Here is a 26,063-nt window from a genome sequence, read left to right on the forward strand (position 1 = left end):
ACCTGGACGATGGCTCCGCAAAACAGGGCTGCAGAAGCCACACCAAAACGGATGTAGAGGCGGATGTGAACAACATCCGCAAAACGTAGGAATTTGATACAAAAACTATGAGCAAGAAAAGCAATGTCTGGCAGTTTTTCTACAAGGCCAACGATACGGTGGCCACATGCTGTCTATGCAACAGAAATTACTCGAGAAAGGGCAGAGGCACCACCTGCCTGAGGAACCATTTGAAAAGCAAGCACCCTGTGGAGTTTCAAACACTCGCCGAAGATATCAGGTGCTTAGTGAAAAGAGAAGTAACTTATAGGTTGCCACAGCATCCTACATCACAATTGGAACTGAAACTGCATGTGAGTATTTCAATCTGTTCCCTGAGATATTCCCTCATGATATAGCTACATTTTGAAATCAGAAGATCGCTCCTGATCCCTTGGAAATGGACAATGAAGATCAGTTGTTTGCGCGCTGTGACGAACATTTGGCGCAAATGTTTCTCAATCACTCCTTCGACTTGATAGAAGGCCCCGGATTCATAAACTTTGTGAAAGTTTTGCACTCGGGATATGTGATCAAAGCGAGGGGCTACTATGAGAATATATTGTGCCGCGATATCCACAATAGACTTCACGTTCAGGTGAAGCAGCAGGTGGATCTGCTAGGTGCTATATCGCTGAGCACCAGTCTCTGGTGGGCCAATAACGATGGCCTGCTTAGCCTCTCGTGTTTTGGTGTCACGAGTGATTTCAAGGCTCAGCGATTTACGCTCAAATGCGAGGCTCTTAGCTATGAGGACACCGACAGAGTGGCCTATTGTATTCAGGGTTTGATCTCAGGTTTGGATATGGAGCTTTCCAGAGAGAAGGTTCATTGCATTATCCGAGATGAGGCAACTGCTCTGGCCGGAGCACTTCCCGACTGCTCTGTCTCACGCCTGCAAATGTGTGTGAGATTCGCCTTGCAAGAGAACCAACAGCTCCAGAATCTCTACTCGAAATGCAAGCAAATTGTTGAGCATTTTGCGTCCTCCACGATGGCCCAGGAGCAGCTGAAATTCATTCAAGAGATTCGCCTTAAACAAGAGCCGTGCTCAATCATCGCCGAAAGTCCCTTGAGATGGAACTCCATTTTCGACATTATGGGCCGTGTGCTCAAGATGAAGGACGCTCTCTCGCTGTACGCCGAGGAAAATAGTCTGGTCCAAATCTATCCAGATGAATGGCTGGACATTGATTTGTGCAAGAAAGTAATGCAGCCTTGCGAGGAGATCATCAAAATGTGGAGCGATTCTTCAACGACCGCCTCTTCGGTGATTCCGCTTGTGGCTGCCTTGAGGGATTCTCTTCGAACAGATGTCCACAATTTTGTGTCCTCAGTGGTAATCTTTCATTATAAAACAAAGCAAATAAATTTCTACATATCCTAATACATTTTTACAGACCATTTGCAGCTTTGCCCGTAAACTGCTAGAAGAACTGGAAATGAAGTTCTCTCATATTACCACAGATATAAAATATCTGGTGGCCACATATTTGGATCCGCGCTACAAGCAAGCCTTCTTCAACGATCGCGAAGAGCAACTGGTCACCAACGAAGTGCTGCAGCAGCTAACCAGCATCCAAGGAAACGACGAGGGTCAGCCTTCTTTGCAAAAAGTTAAAATATCTTCTTCGCAAATTAAAAATGAATCAAAGATTGATACCATTTTGGATAATATACTGGCCTCTGGCTCTGCCCATAATCAGACAGCCACCACATCCTTTAGCTCTCAGTCGCAGTTTAAGAACCTCCTATATCTATACAACTCCGAGCCAAGAATTGAGAGGAGCATGGATCCTTTGATTTGGTGGAAAACAAACATCAAATACAGCCCCCTGTATAGGATTGTTCGGCAGTTTCTTTCCGCTCCGGCAGCGAGTGCGTCCAACGAGGCATTGTTTGGCGAATCTTCACATTTGTATAGTGATATGCAGGGGCATTTGAGTCCCGAAAGTGTATCCAAAATATTGTTCATCAAGTCCAACTCTAAGGTCTCCGACAACAGAGTGTAAAAGCTGAGATTTGTATACTTTAATCTTAAAACTAGTTGAATTGTTAATTATTATTTTTAGCCCCTGTAGTCGGGATCATTATGCTCCTCCTCATCTTCTTCCTCTTCTTCATCTTCATCTAAATAAAAATATTATTGTTTTAGTTTTTGTTTATATTAAACGAGATAATTGCCTTTCTTACCATGATCACGCCGCTTGCGTACATAAGCCCGTCGTGTGGCAACTGGCGCCGTTTGATCCGTTTCCCCATGCAGCAAAGAGTTTCGATATAAAGCCAAGGGCTGCCATTCCTCTGCACGACTCGATGGCATGCCAGGTGGTATGATCTTGTCCAGGAAACTCATAATCACCTTCTTGTCCTGCTTCAGCAGTTTGTAGTTGAATTCGTTGAGCACCTCCAGGAACAAAAGACGTGTGGGTGCCCGCACTGGATCATCGGGCTGCTTGTTGGCAGCAAAATAGATGCCACCGCGATGGATGGCCGCCACCGGATCGCGATTCTTGAGCGCATCGAAGCCGAAAGTCAGAGCAAATCGCTTGGCCAACTCTTTAAGGTCGAGAAACTCTTGTGAACTCTTTGATACTGTGCCGTCTTCGCTCTGCTCGAGGAGCGTCTTGAATACAGTGATTAAACTGAGAAGCAGGGTCATGGCAAAGTTGACTTTGTTGATCTCACGTGCTTTGCCTAGCGTGGCCTTAATTATGTCACCATAATCATTGTAGCACTGAAAGATAAAAGATTCTGTTAGGCCTTCCTCTTACTATTAGAAGGACGTGGATGACTCACCTTAACATAATATTTAAATATTGTGGCTGCTCGCATTGTGGGTATGATGTTGTAGACCACCAGTTTGCAATAGCACGCAAGGAAGTTTCGCTTCTTGTGTAATTCCTCGATGCGCGTCTCGTCCTGGACGGCATCTTGCTTCAGCGAGAAAACATAATGCTGCACAAAGTTGTCCAGTATGAGATGCTCATCCATCCGCGACTTGTACTCCAAGCTACGTATGTGCTCGATCTCGCTGCGTCCCAATTGATCGGAGAAAATGATCAGGAGATCACAGATGGATTGGTATGCCTGCAAGAAAATGGAATTTAAAATATGATTCCCGCTTGATAATTAAGCCATGTTTTGCACGCACCGCCTCTTGTATTTGCACTGTGGGTCCATCACGTGTTAGCTCAAAGCAGGCCGACATGAAGCTATCTAAATTGCTGCGCAGCTCAGCCACCACATCGGCCACATTGAGCGCTTCACAGTCGTTCTCCACGTAGTAGAGGCCCCAGCTAATGGAGAAGTAGCAGGCCTCAATGCAATAAGCCAGAGCTTCGTTGGGAAGGCAACGTTCGACATTGTCCTTGGACTGCGCCTCCTCAACGTCCTGAAACAGGGACTTGAACAAATCCCATGGATTGAGATTGTGCGAGGAATACAGAATGGAGAGAACCTTCAAGGCGATGGTTATATTGTAGATATCATCCTCGTTGGGGGTCTCCTCACCTAAAAATTCCACACATTAAAATTGAAACACGTAAATATATAGCCTTACCCTGAATCAAATTGCGCCACTCTTCGATGACATCCTTGTACTTATTGACAGCGCTCTCGATAATGTTGGAGCGGGCAATGTTGCAACGCGTGTAGGTGGCACTACCCTCGGCACAGAGGCATTCCAGGGTCTTGGCGCATGTCTCCAACACATCCCTGCCAGTGTGCATGCTCATTACCTGATTGATTTTATCGAGCAGTGCCTGCAGATTACTCTCCTGACGATTTGTCGTATACAGATTGAGATCAAAGTACTGGGGAACGGCCAAGAGATTGGCCAACTTTTCGCTGTCCGCTTGATATTTCTCTAGCAAGGCGGGTAGCGTGACAATAAAATGCTCCGTCAGCTTGGCCTTCTCGTCCTGAATGGCCTTGAGCTCTTTGGCGGTGAATGTGAATTTCCGATTACTTGCACGTCCCACTGGAACCTCCCCAGAGGCCGATTGCTTGACGCTGCTAACCATGATCTCAATGAGCGTCGACTCCTGCTTGTTGTCGAGGAGCTCCTCGTTGGGACCCGGCTCTTCCAGCAGCAGATCTGTCATACATTCCCAGTCCCTGACCATCTCATTACTGTCGATGAAGGAGTCCACCAGGTAAGCGCCATGTTCGTGCAGCTCGGATTCAATGAAAAACTGAACCAAATCTCGCACTAAAGGAGTATTTGGCAGGCGTACCTTGCCTCGTTTGGTCTTAGTCTCTTCCATATCGTTGGTCAGATGAAATAATCGAACATTTAGAAACTCGGCGGCCGCCTGGGCTACGCCACGATGGGACGAATAGACCAGCTCGTACACAATCTCACAATCCTTGTCGGCCAAAATCTCTGGATGGATTCTTTATCCAATTCAAATTAATTTGTATAGAATATTGCCAAAAATGTATACTTTAATACTTACTTTAATATACTGATCACCAACTTGACGGCATGGACAGACACTTCGAACTCCTTGTCCAGCGTCATGGCCACAATTCGATCCTTAAACTTCGAGGTGAAGAGCTCCAGTTTTCCCTTGAGTTCTTCTTTTTCGTACAGCGGCAGCAGCGACTGCAGACAGCGCAGACGCACCTCACCAATCTTATCGTGTAGCGTCCAGCCAATATATTTCAAGTAAGAGTCGTCCAAAAAATTTTGCGGATAGTTCTCCATCCAGATGCCAATCTCAGCCATACAAATGGCCCGTATATCTGGCAGACTGTCCCTGTAGCGGTGCACAAACACGGACTTGAACATGTAGGTCAGCATACTCTTGATTTCATCCATGTTCTCCTCCAACTCTGATCGTTTTGTCATCAGGGAATCCAAGCGATCTGAGGCGCGACGGTCGCGAGACTAATAAGAAATTTTTATTGAAGGAATTGCATTTGATAAGTGTGAATGACACTACCTTTACACGCTCAGCCTCAAACTGTTTGGCAGCATTATCGAAATTATTCGAGACAAGCAGAGCCACATCCACCAAGGCAGTCATTAGCTTCATGGCTGCCAACGTGGCCGTGTGCCTGAAGGCCCGCACTTGCGAATCAGACAATCCCGTGAGCAGAGAAATTACATTGTCCATCAGGAACTGATCGTAGATAATGGAGTACTGGCATTGCTTGACGAGCGTTTGCACAAAATCGCAAAAATGATTTTTGAACTTTTTCCACTGGGTTCCGGTCATGATTAAAGGATATTCACCGCTTTCCTACAAATAAAATTTTTGATTGTTAGATGGATATGAATATTGTGTGGCACTACGGCAAATGGATTACCTCGTCAAACTCCTCAGTCATTCGTCGAATGATTGCTGTATGATCCACTGGATATTGTATATCCTCCGATATCTTGCCCTTGCAGCCGCTGGCATTTATAAAGAATTGCATCAAAGCGACCAGCGCTGTTTCTCGATTTGTCTTGTATTGCTCTATCCATTGGTCGACAATATTCTGCAACAGAGAACGATATTATTTAAACATTTAATGAAAAAGGCATTAGCTCCTACCGCTATGGGACTCTTGGAGTGTCGCACGATATAGTACAGGCTGTTTTCGTCTGTAGTTATCTCTCTTTCGTTGTCAATCCGTTCGTGGTGTGCTCTCTCCGCGGGCTCTTTGCGTGGCCTCTCGACGCGTTCCTTTCGCTCTGCGGGCGGCTTTTTGACAGCTGGTGCCTTTCGCTTTCGGGCTATTGGCGCGAAAAACTCATCCTCGTCGTCGTCGATAATTGGAGGCTTGTCCCGTACACCGCCACGAGCCCGCAATCTGGTCATACGCTTGGTGGGACTGTCTGCATCGGAAGTGCTTTCATTTAAAGCATCGCTATATTAATTAAACAAATCCGTTTTTAGCTAAACACCTGGCCAGGTGAGTTAGACATTTGTCGGACCTGTGGAGTTCCTCGTACTCTGGGGGCGGATCATCCATCCGAATGCGCTTTCCACCGCGGCGCGCCATCATTATTTGCTTAACTATTTATTTTATCGCCAGTAGGTTTCAATAGTTAATAAAAACACAATATTTTTTATATTTTCAGCCAAGGCGTCTATAACAAGAAGTGGGTGGAATGCGGGGTTGCACTGCAAAATATATCGATTGGTGGAAGCGTTTATATCGATATAAGCGGCGAGGATAAGAAGAAGAATGACAACAAATTACCTAAATTTGTAACAAAAAATATAAATTTAATTTATACTATGGCTGATTTCGGAGGAGACTCAGGTGGTCGGCTCAAGGGCGTTACCATTGTCAAGCCTATTGTGTATGGGAACATCGCGCGCTCCTTTGGCAAAAAACGTGAGGAGGACGGACACACGCACCAGTGGAAGGTCTATCTGAAGCCCTACTTCAATGAGGACATGTCCATTTACGTGAAGAAAGTGCATTTTAAGCTGCACGAGAGCTATGCGAACCCTAATCGCATTGTGGTCAAGCCCCCATACGAGGTCACGGAAACCGGCTGGGGTGAGTTTGAGGTTGTTATTAAAATCTACTTCAATGATCAGTCGGAGCGGCCGGTGACCTGCTACCACATCCTGAAGCTCTTTCAATCGCCCGTCGTTGATGGCGAGCTGACCTCCACCACCACAATGGACACCAAGAAGGGTCTTGTATCGGAATCGTATGAAGAAATCGTCTTCCAAGAGCCCACCCAGGTCATGCAGCATTATTTAATGCTCTCGGAACAAAGCTCCAATGGACTGCTTAGCCATGACACAGACTGTAAGTGCTTTTCACTTGCCGTTTGGCCATTAGTACTAAATAGATTTGTTTATTTTAGTTGAAGAAAAGAAGACTAAAACGCTGGACAACATTGTCAATGTAAAGAAGAAAGTTAAGGGAGAGATTCTAACACTCAAGGACAAGCTGAAGCTTGCACGGGAAACAATCTCGAAATTTAAGGCGGAATTGGCTAAAGTGCAAAAGGCACCTACGTAATACCTGCATCTCCATGCGACCATGTTTTGCCGAAGAATTTAATGAGAATAAATTAATATGATAAATTATATAAATATACGTATGGTGATGATTGAAACTGCATTTCGCAACTATTGAAAAGGTGAACCTACCGGGAAATGTACGTGATTTTCAAGTTCAAGAGGTGGAGCAGATTAGGAATGCTATTCGGCGAAAATTGGCCCTGGAAGGTATAACATTTTGGCTGAGACACTATTAGCCAAAAGCTGGAGACATTCGGGCAATCGCTAAAGGTGAATATACCGTAATTATTCGGGAATAACACGACATTCTGTCCGTGGCATCGTCAAAAATGTATTGTAAAACAACATTCGGCATACCCTAGAGAAAAGGGTATTATAGAATAGCGGAAATGTTTGTCATCTCTGGCTGCAATGAAGGCTAAAACTCTTTAGCAGTTTATTGTTTTCTTATGGAGACCAAGAATGGGATGAGTATCGGGATCAGGATAAATATCAACCTTGTTTTAGTCAAGTTAGTTAAGTGGGCTGAGTTCGTTTTTCATCGGTAGATATCGGAATCGGAATTTCCGTGGTCACACTTATTTTCTTGCCACCATGTCTAGCTCACACACCTTGCAAAATTTTATACTTTTCATAGTATTTTCTAGTCTTTTCCAGTATATGCCATTTAGCCATGTCACAAGACACATCGAATACTGGTGATCAGCATCGAATTGAGCGTTTTAGCTTGTTTATAAAGTAACGATAAGAACTTAAAACTCGCTAGTCTTGTAGGAAATTGATTGATCAATTGAATAAAATTATGATTTCAGAGCTGAGGGTCCTAGCTAGCTAGTAACATTCAAGCGAATATCAAAAACGAGGAATATGATGGTACTTGAATACAAACAACTAGTCAGTATATTTCGGTATATTTCTGAGGGGCAGAACAATAAAATGCTATTGTTTATTTGACTTGTTGAGTGCATCATGTCGGTGGCTTCGAAAATCGAATGCTGAATTAAAAGACAATGATTTTATGGCTCGAATGTCTGGTCGTTAACGTATAATGTGCATAAACAGCGTACACATGAATATGGATACATACAGACCCATATAAACGAACGGTGATGCGTGATTCTCAAGAGTGAAATTTGTTAACTGCGCAAACGCAAACGCGTTTCTCAAGCCACCAAAAGATACGAAATACAGTGAGTGCCAAAGATTTGGATTAGGCTTTGGTTATATATTTTTGGGTATACCTATGCCTTACCATTTTCAGTCCCTCTCAATGTCGCCGCTGACGTCGTCGCTTCTGCTTTTTTCGCTGCTGACGTCGAGCCTGGAAGCAATTCCGGTTTTACAGCCATCGTTCCCTCCCTCGTCGCCATCGCCCGCGCCCTCGCCAGGCGTGCGAATTCTTCGCGCACCCGAATCAATTGTGGCGCCCCTTGGAGATGAGGTGGTGTTTGAGTGCGAGACCAGTTTGCAGCCAGAGGGTTTCGAGTGGAGCTATCGCCGCTGGCCGAATGCCGCAAATTCCAATGGATCCGTGGGAGCCAGCCGATTTAAATACCTGAAATCGGGCAATGGCAAGCTGAACGTAACCCAAGAGACGGCCATTTCCCGTCTGCGTGTCCTTGTGCGGCCAGACACGGTCGGCGAGTATCGATGTATTGGCTGGTTTGGCCCGCTCGTGGTTACCTCTACCACGGCCAGGCTGGAGTTGGCGAACACCAGCGTTAAGGGCCGGCAGGAGACTCACTTGCAATGGCGTGTGGCCCCGGGAAACTCTGTCCTTTGGTCATGTGGTCAGCAGGTGCATTCAAATCCCTCGGCCAGCTGGTCCTATTATCGAAATGGAGTGGAAATTAAGCCAGAATTGGCTGCCACCAATGGAAATTTATTTCTGACAAACGTTTCCACTGCCTCCGCGGGAAAGTACACCTGTCTGGCCACCAATCCGGCTTCTGGAGCCCGTATCGAAATTTCTAGCTCCATGGTACTGGAGGTGCTGTCCGGTCGAGGATCTCAGAATAAGGCTCCTCACCTGCTAAGCGGTCAACCAACGTCCCAAGCCGTAACCATACGAGAAGGAAGTACCCTGCTGCTGCTATGTCCCGGTGTGGGCTCACCGACGCCCACTGCCGTGTGGAGCAGCCCGGATGTGGTTGAGGCGATACACAACAAACGAACCAGAGTGCTCAACCATGGACTGGAGATATCCAATGTCCAAGGGCACGACACTGGCACCTACATTTGCTACCTGGACAATGGCGTACGCCCAACGCTCGAGCATTTTATCAATGTGACAGTGGAGGTACCGCCGCGGATAACGCGTCCCCCGTGGGCCGATCTTACCAACGAGGGGGAACGCATGCAGCTGGAATGCGAGGCAACTGGAGTGCCAGCTCCAGAGCTCTACTGGCTGCTGAATGGCGAGAGCAGCATTAATGACACCGAGGCTGAACAGCTGCCCAATGGATACTTGGTCCTACACAGCGTCCAGAAGCGTCATGCCGGCTATGTGCAGTGCTTTGCCCGTAACAGACTGGGCGAACAGAGTGCCGGAACGCTGCTTCAGGTGAATCCCAAGCAGATACAGAGTGAGCCCCGAGAGACTGGTAGTGGTGGGGGCTTTGGCTCCCATCGGTCCATGAAGCCCGTCAACCATGGCCAAAAGCCGACCAAGATGATCCCGCCATCGCCACCGAATGTCACCCGACTGTCCGATGAATCGGTGATGCTCCGCTGGCATGTGCCGCGCAACGATGGCCTTCTCATACTCTTCTTCAAGGTGCAGTACCGCATGATCAGCGAGGGCAAGCGCAAGAACTGGCAGACGACCAACGATAATATACCCTATGGCAAGCCCAAATGGAACTCGGAGCTGGGTAAGAGCTTTACCGCATCGGTGACCGATTTGAAGCCCCAGCGCACCTATCGCTTCCGCATCCTGGCCGTCTACTCAAACAATGACAACAAGGAGAGCAACACTTCGGCCAAGTTTTATCTGCAACCAGGAGCCGCCCTCGAACCGATGCCGGTGCCAGAGCTGCTGGAGATCGAGGAGTACTCGGAGACGGCTGTGGTGTTGCACTGGCGCCTCGACAGCGATGCCGATGAGCATCTAATCACGGGCTACTATGCCTACTATCGTCCGTCCTCCTCGGCCGGGGAATATTACAAAGCCACCATCGAAGGTGCTCATGCGAGGAGCTTCCAAATCGCCACCTTGGAGGCCGCAACCATCTACGAATTTAAGCTGCAGTCCTTCAGTGCTGTCTCCGCCTCCGAGTTCAGCGCCCTCAAGCAAGGACGCACGCAGAGACCTAGGGCCAGCACCACGGAGGAGCCAACAATTCAAGGAATCGGCGATCGAGACACAACCAGCCACAACCAGCCCAGCCACAACGAAACAGTCAGCATGAGTCCCATGCTCACGGGCACAATTGGTGGCGGGGCCTTGCTGCTCATTCTGCTGGTTAGCGCCTTCCTGTGCATGTGTCGACGTCGGAGTCCTCGGGGACGGGGCCAAACCCAGAACAAACCGCGCATGGCCGAGCTGCGTGAGGATTTTGTGCCGCTGGGCAGCTGCTCACCGAACAAACAACGCCAGCGCACGAGGCACATTCACATCACTCTGAATCCGCTTGCACAGCAGCAGCAACAGCAGCTAGACGAGAAGAACCCACCTGGCCTCGAGACTGACAACGATATGGCGTACTTTCAGCGACAACCCACCTACGAATACGACCCGGGACTCCGGCGAATGTCATCCTCTTCGCTACGTCGCTCTCAACGCACGCTGGAACGTGCTGGCGGTGCAAATTCCGGCGGCAACAATGGCGGAAACAACAATAATCTCAACCAGTCATCCGAGGCTGGGACGGCGGATGGTCCTTGCATGCAGAGCTCCAGCAAGCCTGGACGAGTCATCATGAAGCGGCCGCGTCTTTCCAGTCGCTCGGAGAACCTCTCCTCCGGCAGCCTGAACAGCGTGGGCGTATAATCTCGTGATCTTTTTAGTCTGTACATCCCTATAACCGATGTATCTAGCTATTCCTCTACCTCTGTTTTATCTCTGACTTAAAATGACAAAACCTTTACAGTTTGTACTTATGCGAATACGACATAGCCTTAAGGTACTTAATTAGATTAGATTTATGCATGCATGATCGTTTAAGAACTTAGCATATTGTATGTCCACCTCTCATTAAGTCTTCCAAATTTCGATACACATAAGATCCAATTCTGTACTGATAGCTTCCTAATGATAATAAACGAATTCTTCTTTAAAATGAAACCTCTTCTACAAAAAATCCTATAATATACATATGTATATATCCACGAAGTTCTGAATTTGCTCCCCAAGAGGCATAATTTTTAAAGAACTTCTAACATAGCTCCACCGACCCAGTACCATACTCATGTATTTTGATGCACTGAACACGAATCCGAGGTCCATTACGTCAGGATTTTTTTCTGACCTCAGCCTATATGGCCGAAAAACGGCGGAGACTTTTTTTTTTAATTTGAAATCAAATTAAGTGCACAGGAGTGACCATACACGGAATAGCTATCGATACGGAAGAAACTCAACTATCGATAGGAATACTTATTTAAATTAAGCCAATAAAGTAGAAAATGTATTCATCAATGGTCTTAAATTATGTGGGCATGGCAAAATATTCTATATAGCTGGGAATATTAGACGTAAGATCAAAATAGAGGAATATGTAAAACAGAACTTGAATTCGTCAGTATATTTACGGTATATTTGTTCAATGAGACGGTATGTTTCGGTATATTTCTGACGGTCGTACGGTATACTTTATTGATAAGTCCGCGGTCACACTGATTCTCAGCTGTCAGCTAATAATTAGGTCGTCGTCGTCAAAATTTCTATTAGTAGCGTTTATTGTACATATTTTGGCTAAAAAAAAGAAACAAACAATTAGTTTAAGCCAAGACGGAGTTGTGCTAGATTAAAAGCCAATGTAGGAAACAGTGCCCAAGCTGCCAAATGCCCAAAGGCTAATGTTCTTATTGTTCTCTTGCAGAGCCAGCAGTAAGGCCTGGCCCAAAACAAAAGAAATAATAAAATTGCAGTTGGATTTGAAGCGGGCCGCAACATGTCAAATCTATCAGTAGGACAGATGATAATGGACGCACAGCGTATGGCCAGCCGTGTCAAAGACTTGGATGCCCTGGGGACGGCTCTGCTGGAGGAGGCGGAGACGAATCATCGCCTGGTAGTGAGCCTAAGGGAATACCAGGACGACATTGAGACCCTCAATCGCATCTCAAACAACAAGACCAACGCGGACATGGTGAATCGCATACAGCAGCAAAACATCAACAGCTCGGAGATACTCAAAGAGAATCGCGAGCTGAAAATCTGCATCGAAGACTACGAGCGGGCCATGGAGCTGATGATGCAAAAGTACCGCGAACACACAGTGACCAAGGTGCTGGACAGTAAAATCAACTTCAAGGAGCTATACAACGAGCGCCTGTGGCAGGTGATCCGAGATCAACGCGAAAAAATCAACGAAATGGCCGCCGTCATGCAGCGGGCGGCCACCGTCGACGATGAGATCGTGCAGCGGGAACTGCAGACCATATCGCAGCTACGAATGGAGAACGAATCATTGCGGGAATTGCTGCAGATCTCCAAGCAATATGGTTCGGCCCAGCGACCCATTCGTGAAAATGACCACCTGCTCGAGGAGAAGTCAGTGCAAACGGACTGCCTGGCAGACGATTCGGCCGATGATCTGTCCTTATCGGGTGCTTCGGTGGAGAATGTAAACAACAATTCGGTCATACAACTGTACAGCAGTCCGGAGCCGGCGAAGAATACATCCAACAATAGCAACAGCTCATTTAACACTGCCCCAGCTCAGAGTCAGCCACAGCTACAGCCTCAGGCACAGGCACAGCCTTCGCCTACAGTAGTGCTGGAAGCCCCAGAGCAACCGGAAACTAATGAGAATAACAACGGACCTGCAGCTAATCCAACCAGTGTGCCAGCCGTAACGACGCCAAATGATATTGGCGAGGAGCAGGCAACTGCATCGGCTGCTGTCGTTGCCACCAGTGCAACATGATAGGTGCTGTATTGTACAGTCCACCACCAGCCTGGTCGTCATCATGTTCGCTCGTCAATCTCCATTGTTACTTCATACGCTATTCATTTCGGTCGCTGTGCTGCTGTTGCATCTTATGTACCCCACACCTACGCCCCCACACACCCCCGCCCATTCACACCAGCTCACACATGCAGTATATATACAAATATGTATGGGATAACACCTGCATTAGCTCTTAGCGATTGATAATCTCTAAGTATTTATACAAACATATTACAAAATAATGTCTATACACGAATGTAAACAAAGCAAACATGAAGTTCATCATTAAAATAACAACAAGAACACACCATACTCGTACTCACACAAACGAATGTACTCTGTCGATTTTATGATTTCGAAAATAAATTCCATTACAACTGAAGGATATGCCCAAGAAGTGGCATGGATCAATATCATATTGAATGAAATAAGTTGTCTACACCACCCTGAAAAATGTTTCCTTAACTTTTACTGAAAAATCAATCTATTGAAGATACAATTAAAACCCATAACTCATTGAAACTGAAGAATATATTACCCAGATAAAGGAGTGTTCTCCTTCAGTCTAAAGCAGTTGATTCCTATGGGTTGATGATAGATGATGATCCAAAGAATAATATAAAAGGTTAATCAATATGATATTATCTATAAGAACAATTTTCAACTGGCTTCTCCATCCCTTTGAATCCAAAAATCTCTCATTTTCCATTATAACCCTACAAATTTCTCTCATAAGCTCGCTGCGTCTGTCTATGCCACCGCCGCTCTCTTGAGGAGAAGAGTGTGTTTTGTGTGCCGGTGGCAGATACTTTTGGGCTCTCCGATGGTTAGTTGAAGCGTTCAGAAATTATTTAAATTTAGTTTCTCGTCGATTTTCAAAACGTTCGCATCGAAAAAAGTGCGAAGGAGCCTCTCCGCGTCGGTTTGACTGGGCCACCGCGATTTGAAGCAGTGTGAAAGGGATGGGATGCTATCTGTATAAGTATTTCGAGTGCTCGGGCGATCGGCGGTTATATTAAAGATATCCCACAGCATATATGTGGATAAATATGTGTATACGTGTGGTGTGGTGTGCGCGCCTGTCTAAGTGAGTCAAGTGAACAAAATCCATTTGGAGAATCCATTGCGTGAATTCAATTGAAATTATTGTAAACAAATATTCTGTAATCTGTGGAAAGCGAAAAAAGCATTTGAGATCCACGGAGGAGATTTATGGGAAGTGCGCTGCTATTTAAGAAAAAGAACGTGTTCTATTTTTAAAACACAGCTAATTTTTGTGGTCGTTAATTTTTGTATTAAGTGAATATTCCAAAATTAAATCAAACAAAACGTGAGCGAAAACCCAGGGCCAAGTGTCCGCGCAAAGAAAGTCTACCAGGATCGCCCTGGATCTGCGCGATGAGAGATCTCTCCTAAATATATGCATATAAGTTCCATATCCATCGTGTAATAATTATCAGCTGGTAAATGCTACTAAATAATCGGATGCAAAACGCACATCGTCTGGGGCGATTACGCAACGTATGTATCTAGAATCTAGAATCGTTTTTGGTGAATGAAAAATTCCGCACACCTTACGAACGGACACCGTCATCTATTGGTGGAGAAGGAGGAGTAGGAGCAGTTGCCTCAGATGCTGCCTCCTTCCCTAACGTCCAGCCTCAAACCTTTCTAAATGCGGAAATATTTTGTGTAAGTGAAAAAACGTTTTGAATTGTGTTCACAAATTTTGCACGTCCCGTGTCGTCGAACGCAGAATGTCGCACAGAACGACAGATGAAAATAGGTTAAAACGGTGATAATTATTTATAAACGCGCTAGGGATTTGCAACAGGGCCAATTCTCCTAACGGCACTCAGCACGGTACGTACAAGGAAAAGAGAGACTCCGCTCTCTGTCTCTCTCTTTTGGGAGTGAGTAAAAGCTCTTAACTTTTGAGGTTGTTCTCTTGAGACTAGCGTTCATATTTTGTTTGGATCGTTTTTTTTTTTGTCAGAAAACATGCGCAGCCGGTAGAATTTTTCCTGCGCCATTTCCACCTGTGGTCGTTTATTTCCTCAGCTCTCTCCCTGCCGCTCTGAGAGAAAACTTTGATGGCTCTGAAAATATATAAATATATACATGGATGGATACTTATATGTTATTGTTTATATTTACAATTTCAATTCTTAATATGAATACTCGCAAAAGGAAATTTTGGAGGAAACGAAAGAGACGTGGAAATACTCTTCTATGCTTTGGAAATAACTGGAGTTCTTTATTAATCATTACTGTTAGATCGGCATCTTTTCAATGGCGCCATCTGGTAGAAGGCTTAGATACTGATAGATTCGATAAAGTTTGATATTTTCCGCTACATCCGCGGTGAAAAAACATTTCATTTAAAAAGCATACATTTCGTTAATTTTTTGAATGTTTATTAGAGAACCTCCCAACAAGAAGAATTTCTTCGTAATAGGAAATTATTCGAAACCCATTAAAAAATCATCAAATCATGTCACTGCATGCCTTCAAATGACATTAATTATTTTGAACTATTAAATTTAAAAAAACAAGAGACCCATTAGTTTTTAATCTAATAGATCTCTTGTTTTATAGATTTAATTTCTGCTCTGAAACCAATAGTTAAGTTGGCCCCTGAATATGTTCTACTTTTTGATGTACTACAACATTCTTTTGTTGACTTGGATAGATGCCAGACATTCCACCATTGTGTTCAGAATCGGTCAATAGACAAAATACTGATGGTGCGATTAATAGATACATATATGTGAATATACATTAGGTACATATACCTAAATACTTGGGGCTGTGCAGTAACAAGATATAATCTCTTTAGTTTCGTTGAAATTTGCAGGAAAAGAAAAGCTGACAAGTTGTACAAGAACAGATGCATCATCTGTATCCATCGCTGAAAGGCGATCAGCTATGCCCACTCGGCTTCCATCCCCAGACTCGTTATCCCACACGATGTAAGCGTTGCTTTCGGGATTACAAGGAGCATGGAGCCCGTAGACCCGGCGAAGAAGTGGCCGCTTCATCGCCAAATCTCTCCGATGGCCAGAGTTCGCGGTGAGTCTTTTTTTAATATTATCATTTTTTGGAAACTATTAATGGTTTCTGATGTTTTTTTAGGCCTACTTCCCGAACATGGACTTCGACGCAGAATCTGAGCGTCAATTCAAACAATAGCAATGATATAGGTACGATTGGAGCCGGTCCATAGATCTTTTTACATCTTGTTTTAAAGTAGAATTGTGTTCATAACTAGTGCATCACATAGAACTGTTTTCTTGGGATTAATGGCATTCCTTAGGCTGATTAATTAATAATTAGACTTAGAGTTGGGTGTGTTCTTTCGGCAAACTACCGACCGAAGTTTTCAAGAACATTAACAGAGTATTGTGTACTATTGATTATGTAAATGTTAAATGTATGAGCATTTGGTGTACTCAAATTAACTTTCTGTAACCTCTTGGTAAAACTTATCTGAATAGATCAATCCAGTTTTTTTTAATAGTATCCCATAAAAGATTTATATAGTTTTATTTTTAGCTGATTTCTCACACGTCTAATTAATGTATTGCATAGTTTACATGCTCTTTTTCTTTCGATATAATGAAAAATATCTTCGACAACCGGCTATGGTATAGTCTCATATAATGTCAATATCACCTTTGCACTATTTTTTGTAAAGATATTAGATAAAGCTAGTCAGACTTTGAGAAATCGGTTTGTTTTAACTAACCCAAGAAGGTATTCTTTTATCGAATCGCTGTTACATTGAAATAAGTATGAACTACTAAGTGTTTTAAGGCTTTTAAAATCAAATGTTACCACACCGTTAATAAATGTGTTTGTCTACGTATCTCTTTCACACTCTCACGTTCTACGCTTGCACCAAAAAAAAATCACAAAAACAACTGCACCTGCAACTGTGCCGTCTCTATCGCTCTCTTTCTGTCTCTCAACACTAATCTCTGCATAAACCGTTAATATGTTAACTACTACCATCATCAAAACGTGATCTCTCCCGCTGATTCTCCGATGCACGTTTGTCACGATCGATCACACACTGTGTGGACTATGTTCGTCCTGCTCACACTATGTGGACTACATATGTATGTTTGTCCTGCTCATATGCTGAACGTGCTGAAAACTGCAACTTGCTCTTGCATGCACTTTGCCCACGATGCTTTTACTGAACCTAGTTGTTCACTTCAATGTAGAGTTAAAGAAGCGTCCACAGTCCTGGGCCTCCACGCCGGACATTGATGATCCGGCGCAGGAGTCCGCTCGCCGACCATCGACAACGGTGAGCAGCCTTCGAGCAACCGATGATCACAATGTGGCTGTCACGGTCAAGCTGCCGGTGGCGCCGCGACGTCACACAACCGCCTTGGACATCAAGGAGGTGAGTGAAGAATAAGTAATGCAACTAAGATGATTTGTAATCTATTCCAAAGCATTCTTTACAGATGGAACAAGCTCTCACACCATCATCAACCCGTGTAACATCCTCACCCAGTAAAACTTCAAGTATTCCAGATGAGTTAGTCATCCTATCGACAGACAGTCTAGCCGAGCGTGTCCGCAAAATGAATCTTCTCAAGAAGCAGCGCAGCCTGAACTCGCGGGAAAACAGTCGCGAACGATCCGTACCCAGGAGAGAAGAGTGAGTGGATCTTAACCGCTAGATACGATACCCATAGATCATCTCTGATTGATGACAAATCTCTTTCAGGGACAGTGATTCAGCGGCGGCAGCAGCTCCGGCAGTTCCGGATCGACCAGAGCGTAGCAAGTCTGGAAATTCCTTGAACCAGAATCCTCCCCAGGCGGAACTGAAACGCGCCTCGCTTCCGCCCAAAAAAGTGGCGGCCACACCAACAATCACAGCCACAAATAGCAGCAGTGGTGGTGTTACAAGCACCACAAAAGCCACATCTGTAGTCTCCAGCGAGATTAAGGCCTCTTCTTCCAGCTCCTCCACGAGCTCCAGTTCTACTCGTCGCAAGGAGGCGGATGCAGTGCAGAGCAGCAAAGAAATCAAAAGACAAACCGTACCCAGTGCATCCACATCTCACTCCACGAGCAGCAGTAACAGCACTACCACCAAGGATTCGGTGGCACTGCAGGAGCAAATGAAAACACTCCGAACCGAGCTGGATACCATGAAGACCCGCGCCGAACGAGCAGAGAGGGATAAGAGCGACATTCTACTGAGACGTCTTGCCTCCATGGACACGTCATCGAACCGAACTGCAGCCTCGGAAGCCCTCAATCTCCAGCAGAAATTGAATGACATGAAGGAGCAGCTGGACCGTGTCACCGAGGACAAGCGAAAGCTGAATCTTCGCATGAAGGAGCTGGAGAACCGCGGAAGCGAGTCGGAGCTGAAACGGAAGCTGCAGGCGGCCGAGCAAATCTGCGAGGAGTTGATGGAGGAAAACCAGACGGCTAAAAAAGAGATTCTCAATCTCCAAGCAGAGATGGACGAGGTGCAGGACACGTTTCGTGATGATGAGGTCAAGGCCAAGACAAACTTGCAAAAGGAGCTCGAAAAGGCCACCAAGAACTGTCGCATCCTAAGCTTCAAGTTGAAAAAGAGCGATCGAAAGATCGAAACCCTGGAACAGGAGCGTCAAAGCTCCTTCAACGCCGAGCTATCCACCAAGGTGAAGAAGCTGGAAGAGGAGCTGCGATTCTCAAACGAACTTACAAGAAAGTTGCAGGTAATTTCAAGCAGTCCCACGCCACGACAAGGATCTTCTAATGAATGATATTCCCGTTACAGACGGAAGCCGAGGAGCTGCGCAATCCGGGCAAGAAGAAGGCGCCCATGCTAGGAGTGCTGGGCAAATCCACATCGGCGGATGCCAAGATCACCCGTGAGTCGCTTACACGCGGCGGTTCTCAAGAGGATCCGCAGCATCTGCAGCGGGAACTGCAGGACTCCATTGAGCGGGAGACCGATCTGAAGGACCAGCTAAAGTTCGCTGAAGAAGAGGTAATCCAATCCCCAAATGCCCCACCAGAGCTACTCGATTAATCATTCGACCGTTTTACGCGAAGCTTCAGCGACTCAGGGCCAAACGGGTTCAGTTCAGCTGCGGCACACAGACCTCACCCGAGTTGCCCCTCGAGATGATTGCCTTTCCGCGTGCCACTCAGACGGTGGCCATAGAGCAGTGTGATGCCGTCACCAGTATGGAGATGTCCGGTGGCGGACTCGGACTCTCGGTTGAGGCTCACAGTCAAACCGATTTCGAATCGATAGCGAGAAATGCTTCGTGCGAACGGGAGACGACTCCGTCGCCATTTGTGTCGCTCTTTGCACCCTCAACATCCTCCAGAGTGGGGCACTCGCGTTCTCTGCTCTTCCCCAGTGCTATTTCGCATGTTCTTCTGAATGGAACAGGTAGAAGATCTCCAGAAGATCCGTCCAGACAATCCATTGCTGATTATTTATTTACGTACTCGTTTTCCTAGCAGTAGTGCAGTCTATGTTCCATCCGAGCTTTCGTTTATGTAGCAAAACTATTTTGATCCTCGAAAACGATCTCTTTATTCGTATTATAACCTTATTCCTTATCATTCAGATGCAATAAATGATCCGAGATTTTTGTGTTTCAGGCTGAACATCTGAGGAAAAAGGTGACTCGTTTCGAGGATGAAAATGAGTCGTTGATGATGCAGTTGAAAAAAATGGCAACGCGCTCAAGAAGTACGAACCGAAAACACACACTAGTAACTCTCTCTTACTAAGTACTAAACCTTAGTTTATAGAAAAGTTAATCCAAAAAACCAATTATTCATTTAAACGATAAATATCTCGTTCATTTCCTTTCAAGCTGCAGTCACGCCAAAAGCTCTTAAATTAGAGTGACCAAAGCTGCATTGTATTGGGACTCCCCCCCTTATAGAGTACAATAATTTCTAACTTGAAAGAACGAAAAACGTTTCCCTAACAAAACTAATGTGATTTCTCATGCGCTTTTTTAATGGATCATTGGCGCTGATGCAGTAATATTTTTGCCATTTTTTGCGGCTGCTCATTAATTAGTGTTGTTACTAAATAAAGCATCCAACTAACTAAACCAACTAACTAAATGGAATATCTTTTAATCTATGTATATTGTGTGCTCCCCTGCAGCTCGCAAGCTGAGTCCCACACCACATCCCCATCGACTGGCGCCCGAAGTGCATGCGGATCGGGATGAAGGCATCTCAGACGAGGATGATCCAGCCGAACTGCGTATCCTGCTGGAGCTCAACGAGCAGGAGGCCTCAATACTGCGTCTCAAAGTGGAGGATCTGGAGAAGGAGAATGCGGAGTCAAAGAAGTATGTGCGCGAACTTCAGGCCAAACTGCGGCCGGAGGCTGCTTCTTCCAATGGCAGCAAATCCGCGCTTCTCAGCTTTGGCACCTCCTCCTCCAGTGCGGCCGAAAAGAAACTGAAAACCCTGAACGAAGAGTTGACGCAGCTACGGAAGAGCCTCCAGGAAAAGGAGCAGGCCGTGGACACTCTGAAGGAGCAGCTCAGCAAACTGAACAATCTTGAAACGGAGAACGAGAAACTGTCAAAGGAGAACAAGCGTTTACAAACCCTACGCAAGGCCAACGAGAAGACGGGCGAGGCGGATCTGTCCAAGATCAAGGAGACTCTAACGGTGGCCCAGCGGGAGAGGGATGAGCTGACGGCCAGGGTGAAGCGGATGCAGCTTGAGGCTGATGCCAAGCTACCGGCCCGCACAGCCAAGCGGGTCAACGACCTTACCCCGAAGAGTCACCTTAAAAAGTGGGTGGAAGAGCTGGAGGATGAGATCGGCGAGATGCGGGTGATGCTCAGTTCGAGTGGATCCGATCAGGTCAAGGCCCTGGAATCAGTCAAAGCATCGCTTGAAGAGGAGCTGCAAAAGTGCAAGAAAAAGCTGACCCTGGCCGAGGGCGATGTCCAGCGTCTGAAGCTACTGAATGGCTCAAGCAGTAAGGTCACCGACCTGGAGCAGAAGCTGAAGCGCAGCGATGAGGATGGCAAGAAACTTAGCACCAAGCTCAAGGAGCTGGAGGAGAAGCTCAAGAAGCAGGACACTCAGCTGAAGCAGAGCGAGACGAACAAATCCACCCTGGAGACCCAGAGCAAACGAGAGAAGGAGAAGTTGTCCAGCCTGGAGAAGGACCTCGAAAAGCAGGGCAAGGAAAAGGAGAAGCTAGAGTCCAAGATCCTCCAGCTGGATACGGATCTTCTCACAGCCAAAAAGGCCGCGGATAAGACTAAATCGAGTCTGGAGAAGGAGATCAAGGATCTGAAGACCAAGGCCAGTAAATCGGACAGCAAACAGGTGCAAGAACTCAAAAAGCAAGTGGAGGACATCCAAACTTCGCTCAGCGCCGAGCAGAAGCGCAACGAGGACCTCAACACCCATTGGGAAAAGCTCTCCGAGGAGACCATCCTGATGCGGGCACAGCTGACCACCGAGAAGCAGAATCTCCAGGCCGAACTCAATGCCAGCAAGCAGAAAATGTCCGAAATGGATACCATACGCATCGAGCGCACCGACATGGCCCGCAAGTTGAACGAGGCCCAGAAGAAGATCGCCGAACTGCAGGCTAAGACCCTTAAGACCGGCAACAACGGCGACCACGAGCGTACCATGCTAAAGAACAAGTTGGCCGAAAAGGAGCACGAGTACGAACGTCTGCGCAGGGAGAATGAGATGAACATCGATCTGGTGTTCCAACTCCGCAAGGACAACGAGGATCTCAATGGCAAACTGAGCGACTACAATCGAATCGAGCAGGCCCAGGTCTCGCTCAATGGACACGGTGCCAGAAGAGATGCAGAGATCAGGGAGCTAAAGGAAAAGTAAGTTGTCAAATCATAAACTATAAGAACTATACATACGTACATATGTGAAGTCGCAAGACCCTGTCTGTTAATAATTTCCATCGAACAGATTACAGAGCACCGAACTGCAGATGAAATCCGAGGTGGCTACCACTCGTCTTAGATACGAGCAACAAGTGAAGAACCTCAGCGGAGAACTCAATTCGATGCAGGTAAAATGTTTCAAATATATCCTAAAGAATGTTAATCAAACTGAACAAAAACTTATTTCCAAAATAGCGCCAATGTGAACGCTTCAAGAAAGATCGCGATGCCTTCAAGCAGATGCTAGAGGTTGCACAGAAGAAGATCGGTGATCTAAAGGCCAACAATACGGGTAGACAGAGCCGTGGATCCATGCACAGCAGCGACGATGATGACAAGAGCAAGATTGCTTACCTAGAGCAGCAGGTGAATCGAGTAGCCATTCCCAGTTCGATTCCAAATAGATTCTAATGGAGTTTACCATTGGATAGATTGGCCATCTGGAGGATCAGTTGGTGGAGTCCCGCCTGGAGGGTAGCAAGGTCAAGACGGAGCTGGTGTCCGAGCGCAGCGCCAACGAGATCAAGATATCCGAGATGCAGTCGAAGCTGAACGAGTTCGAAGAGGAACGTGTCATTGGCTCTGGGAGCACAAAGCTGCCTGGCATGAAGACCAAGCTGGAGTTGTCATGGCAGAAGGAGCGGGAGGATCAGCAACGTCTGTTGCAAGAGACCTCCACCCTGGCCCGGGATCTGCGACAGACTCTGTTTGAGGTTGAACGCGAGCGGGACAAGGAGCGGCTAGAGTCCAAGCGTAAGTTAGATCAGATCAAGCGAGCCACCGAAGAGGAAATGGAGGAGGGACGCAAGAAGATTGCCGAGCTGCAGTGCGATCTTCTCGAATTACGTGATGTCCATGCCAAGCTGCGCACCTCCAATGAAAAGCTAAGACGAGAAGTGAGTATTCCTCGGGAAGTTTTTATGATTCCCACTTCAAATTCCTATCTAATTCCAGCGCGAACGGTACGAGAAGGAACTGATCAAGCGCCGCATGGAGGCGGATGGTGGTGATCGCAAAGTTGGTGCCCTTTTGCAGACCGTCGACGAGCTGGTGAAGATCGCTCCAGACCTGAAAATGGCACGAGGCAGCTACGACAACACTCTGCGTCCAGAGCAGCCTAATGTGCGCCGCAGTCGCAGTCCCTCGCCCACACTGAGCAGTACACAGATCAGCACCGTCCTGGCCCGGTTGGCCGAGGCCTCCGAGGAGCTGCGTAAGTTCCAACGCCTGAACGAGGATGAGCAGGAGCGCAGTCGCATACGGCGCGGCAATCTGCGACGTGCTGCCTCGCAAGAAAACGATCACCATGGCAGCAGCAGTTCCGTGGCCAGTGCGGCGGGCTCCCAGCGGGGCGGTGGTCGCTTGTCCCGTAATTCAAGCAATAATGGCAGCCTCATACGCAAAAGCCTGTCGCTGGACCACTCCATACAAAGGGATCAGGTAAGCAGAGGATCTAAATTGTTTTAAGGAAGAATCCTCATCCGTTTTGACACACTTAATAGAACATTTGGCGCCAGGACGATGGCAGTGTGTCCTCGATGCAGTCCATTGACTCTGAGCTGGGCGGTCTGGTGCGTGATTCCAGCCTGGACTCACGCCTCGACTCGCGTCTGTCTGGGGGCTCCACACAAAGTGACATACCACGAGGTCCACGAAAAAAGAAGAAGGGAATCATGGGCAAGCTACGCAGCCTGACCAAAAGCAGTCGTAATTCCGAGAGTGAAATATCGGTAGGACCTTAACCAGAAGAAGAGATTCCAGATTTGTCATATACTTCCTTCATTGGCAGATTCAAGGATCCGACTCTGACATCAGCGTTGCCAGCGACATGAGATCCAGCAAGAAGGACCTGCGCGGCCGTCTCTCTGGAATGTTCAAGCGCTCGGGATCGAACTCCCGTAGCGAGAGCATGGAACGGCCCAGCACCGAGCAGAGGCCTGTGGCCGTCACCGTCGTGGGACATCCGGATGGGCCCCAGCCCCGGGAGCCACCCCCAGCCAATTCCCTTACACCCAGGCCCATACGTTCGGTGAGAGTCCTGAACTTTTAAGTCGAATTCCAATGGAATTGAAATTCTTTTCTGTTTAGATCCCGAAACCGCCCAGTGGCACCAGTCCAGCCACACCCAGACGACGCATAGCAAAGTAGTCATCATCGATTCGTAGGATTCATTCTAATCATAGCAATAAATGTTCGTTCAAGCCACTCCCCAATTGCAGTTTACCGCCCCTATCATGACATTTCATTATATTTATTCGTTGTTTTTTAATGATTTTAGTTCATTTTTTTTTTATGAAGTCCGCAGCAAATAAATAAAGTCATCTTTTTCAAAAAGTCTTGTCGTCTTACCGCTGCAATTGGGGGAATTATGAATCAGTAGATAAATATAGTAGGTAACGTTTCAAAGAAACACCAACATTTTTGTACACCAATCCAGCAGCGAGTATACCCATTACAATAGGACATGTGGCATCTTTGTAGCCGGAAAAGGACTTTGGTTTTTCCAGATGGGCCACGAAAAAGGAAACAGAACTAAGGAGAAATAATACCACGAGTTCCAACATTGGGGAGGGCAGCCTTTCCTTATTCAATTTTGAATATATTGCAAATAAAAGTATAACCGCTTCTATATATAATCAAATATAATCAAAGGTTCCTATGTCCGAAAAAAAAGATAATGAGCTTTCATTTCCTACAAATTTTGTCAAGTCCTTAAGAACCCAGTCAATCAATGAAATTGTTAAATAAAAAGAGTGAGTGACATTTATTCTATTTACTTGCAATTTATGTATATATTCAAAGTATTTTGTTTTGCTTAAAACTTGTTTTTTTTTTTTCTTTTTTCTCTCATTTTTTTTTGTTTTTTTACACACTACATTAATTTCCTTTGTTAAACATAATTTTTTGTTGTTGAATTTATAGTTAATTTCTTGTAATTTACTTATTGTTTTTATTTGTTTCCATTAAATTAATCAAAAAACGTTTACGTTACGTTGAACTTTCTTAGGGGGCAAAACAATGTTCATTTACTCGTATTTCGTATATTTACGAGAGTGTATATCTCATTCGTTTTGATCTTTTGATCAAAACGAAAACCAATCCAATATGCAAACCAAAATTATGTTTGAAGTTGCAAATTGATGTCATTTTGAGTACGTGGCATGCTCATCAGATAAACTAAATCGATTGATTGGATAGGTCGGTCTTGAGGGACGACTGGGACTGGATGAATTCTGCTTAGATTTTGCTTGGGTTGGGCTGGGATGGGTTCTTTGCGAATTTCGAGGCTCAAATCTAGTACGAGAGACGTATGTAGGGGGTACGTTGTATTAATTTTGTTGTGGTATTTCTTTGTCATTTTCCTAGCATTATTAGCATTCGTCGTTCTATGTTTCATTGAGTTACATTTATACATTTATGCAATTTTGGTTTTGGGATTACTTTTCTTTCTTTCTTTTCTGGCGGTTTGACTTCCTCATTTTTTCCTCATTCATTACTCATTCTACATCTTTTGTGTGACGTGTGTTTCTTTGTATAAATCTTTGTATTATGGTATGTTTTTATATGTAGTTCCAAATGGCGTCTTTTGTTCTGCATTTAAAAGTTGTTCAATTATTATATTGTTCAAGTGTTTCTTTCGTTTCGTCTTTAGTAACAATGTGTTTTTACATCGCTTATATTCGTTTTGTATGGTTTTCTCTTATGCTTCCTTATTTCATTTTTGTTTTTGTTGGTTTTTCTTCCCATTTTGTTTTGATATTACTTAGGCACTGTGTTCGTATTACATTAAAGAATTAATTTAAAATTTAAATTTAGGTATGTATAAATACATTGTAAAAAATTTCTTTAAGTTTACCGTAAACTAAAATCTTGCAACACTATATGTAGTATGTACTTCGTATTTACTCTCTTTTTTAGTTTTTTTTCCCTTATTATTTCTTTAGCTGCTTCTGCTGCATGTATGTCCTTGTATCTATGTTTTGTAAGTTAAG

General features: G+C 45.6%; 7 protein-coding genes across 11 annotated transcripts; 5 read left to right on the forward strand and 2 right to left on the reverse strand.

The window, feature by feature from the left end:
* Nucleotides 1–62: 62 nt before the first annotated feature.
* LOC6593436 (zinc finger BED domain-containing protein 1) lies at nucleotides 63–2,057 on the forward strand. Of its 2 annotated transcripts, none has more exons than XM_002019085.2 (3): nucleotides 63–353; nucleotides 416–1,378; nucleotides 1,440–2,057. In XM_002019085.2, the coding sequence occupies exons 1-3, from the start codon at nucleotides 108–110 to the stop codon at nucleotides 2,049–2,051; spliced, it is 1,821 nt and encodes a 606-aa protein (XP_002019121.1). In that variant the 5' UTR covers nucleotides 63–107; the 3' UTR covers nucleotides 2,052–2,057. The 2 variants fall into 2 exon arrangements, with proteins under 2 accessions (XP_002019121.1, XP_026843378.1); XM_026987577.1 differs by having other exon boundaries at nucleotides 419–1,378.
* Nucleotides 2,049–6,089, reverse strand: LOC6593435 (cohesin subunit SA-1). The gene is made up of 10 exons (XM_026987576.1): nucleotides 5,969–6,089; nucleotides 5,586–5,901; nucleotides 5,356–5,529; nucleotides 4,989–5,288; nucleotides 4,500–4,933; nucleotides 3,602–4,437; nucleotides 3,194–3,552; nucleotides 2,839–3,129; nucleotides 2,233–2,776; nucleotides 2,049–2,169 (listed from the first exon to the last, which is right to left on the reverse strand). Exons 1-10 carry the CDS (start codon nucleotides 6,037–6,039, stop codon nucleotides 2,108–2,110), a joined length of 3,387 nt encoding a protein of 1,128 aa, XP_026843377.1. The 5' UTR covers nucleotides 6,040–6,089; the 3' UTR covers nucleotides 2,049–2,107.
* Nucleotides 6,090–6,237: 148 nt separating this feature from the next.
* On the forward strand, nucleotides 6,238–7,085 carry LOC6593434 (YEATS domain-containing protein 4). The gene is made up of 2 exons (XM_002019083.2): nucleotides 6,238–6,801; nucleotides 6,860–7,085. Exons 1-2 carry the CDS (start codon nucleotides 6,276–6,278, stop codon nucleotides 7,015–7,017), a joined length of 684 nt encoding a protein of 227 aa, XP_002019119.1. The 5' UTR covers nucleotides 6,238–6,275; the 3' UTR covers nucleotides 7,018–7,085.
* Nucleotides 7,086–8,036: 951 nt separating this feature from the next.
* On the forward strand, nucleotides 8,037–11,257 carry LOC6593433 (interference hedgehog). The gene is made up of 2 exons (XM_002019082.2): nucleotides 8,037–8,209; nucleotides 8,281–11,257. The coding sequence occupies exon 2, from the start codon at nucleotides 8,290–8,292 to the stop codon at nucleotides 11,008–11,010; it is 2,721 nt and encodes a 906-aa protein (XP_002019118.1). The 5' UTR covers nucleotides 8,037–8,209; nucleotides 8,281–8,289; the 3' UTR covers nucleotides 11,011–11,257.
* Nucleotides 11,258–11,921: 664 nt separating this feature from the next.
* Nucleotides 11,922–13,517, forward strand: LOC6593432 (FGFR1 oncogene partner 2 homolog). The gene is made up of 2 exons (XM_002019081.2): nucleotides 11,922–11,998; nucleotides 12,062–13,517. The coding sequence occupies exon 2, from the start codon at nucleotides 12,134–12,136 to the stop codon at nucleotides 13,109–13,111; it is 978 nt and encodes a 325-aa protein (XP_002019117.1). The 5' UTR covers nucleotides 11,922–11,998; nucleotides 12,062–12,133; the 3' UTR covers nucleotides 13,112–13,517.
* A 512-nt stretch (nucleotides 13,518–14,029) lies between these two features.
* Nucleotides 14,030–24,382, forward strand: LOC6593431 (interaptin). Of its 4 annotated transcripts, none has more exons than XM_026987373.1 (16): nucleotides 14,030–14,827; nucleotides 15,975–16,207; nucleotides 16,271–16,338; nucleotides 17,365–17,549; nucleotides 17,602–17,810; nucleotides 17,880–18,870; nucleotides 18,933–19,145; nucleotides 19,211–19,556; nucleotides 20,292–22,005; nucleotides 22,097–22,199; nucleotides 22,267–22,437; nucleotides 22,503–22,967; nucleotides 23,026–23,511; nucleotides 23,574–23,801; nucleotides 23,861–24,100; nucleotides 24,160–24,382. In XM_026987373.1, the coding sequence occupies exons 2-16, from the start codon at nucleotides 16,026–16,028 to the stop codon at nucleotides 24,217–24,219; spliced, it is 5,661 nt and encodes a 1,886-aa protein (XP_026843174.1). In that variant the 5' UTR covers nucleotides 14,030–14,827; nucleotides 15,975–16,025; the 3' UTR covers nucleotides 24,220–24,382. The 4 variants fall into 4 exon arrangements, with proteins under 4 accessions (XP_026843174.1, XP_026843173.1, XP_002019116.2 ...); XM_026987372.1 differs by having other exon boundaries at nucleotides 17,347–17,549; nucleotides 17,614–17,810; nucleotides 24,160–24,381; XM_002019080.2 differs by having other exon boundaries at nucleotides 17,614–17,810; nucleotides 24,160–24,381.
* Nucleotides 24,369–24,814, reverse strand: LOC113565426. The gene is made up of 2 exons (XM_026987375.1): nucleotides 24,489–24,814; nucleotides 24,369–24,422 (listed from the first exon to the last, which is right to left on the reverse strand). Exons 1-2 carry the CDS (start codon nucleotides 24,633–24,635, stop codon nucleotides 24,417–24,419), a joined length of 153 nt encoding a protein of 50 aa, XP_026843176.1. The 5' UTR covers nucleotides 24,636–24,814; the 3' UTR covers nucleotides 24,369–24,416.
* Between the last annotated feature and the right edge of the window lie 1,249 nt (nucleotides 24,815–26,063).

This window comes from Drosophila persimilis, unplaced genomic scaffold, assembly GCF_003286085.1.
Source record: "Drosophila persimilis strain 14011-0111.01,24,50 unplaced genomic scaffold, DperRS2 tig00000124-arrow-pilon, whole genome shotgun sequence".
Classification (NCBI taxonomy): Eukaryota; Metazoa; Arthropoda; class Insecta; order Diptera; family Drosophilidae; genus Drosophila; species Drosophila persimilis.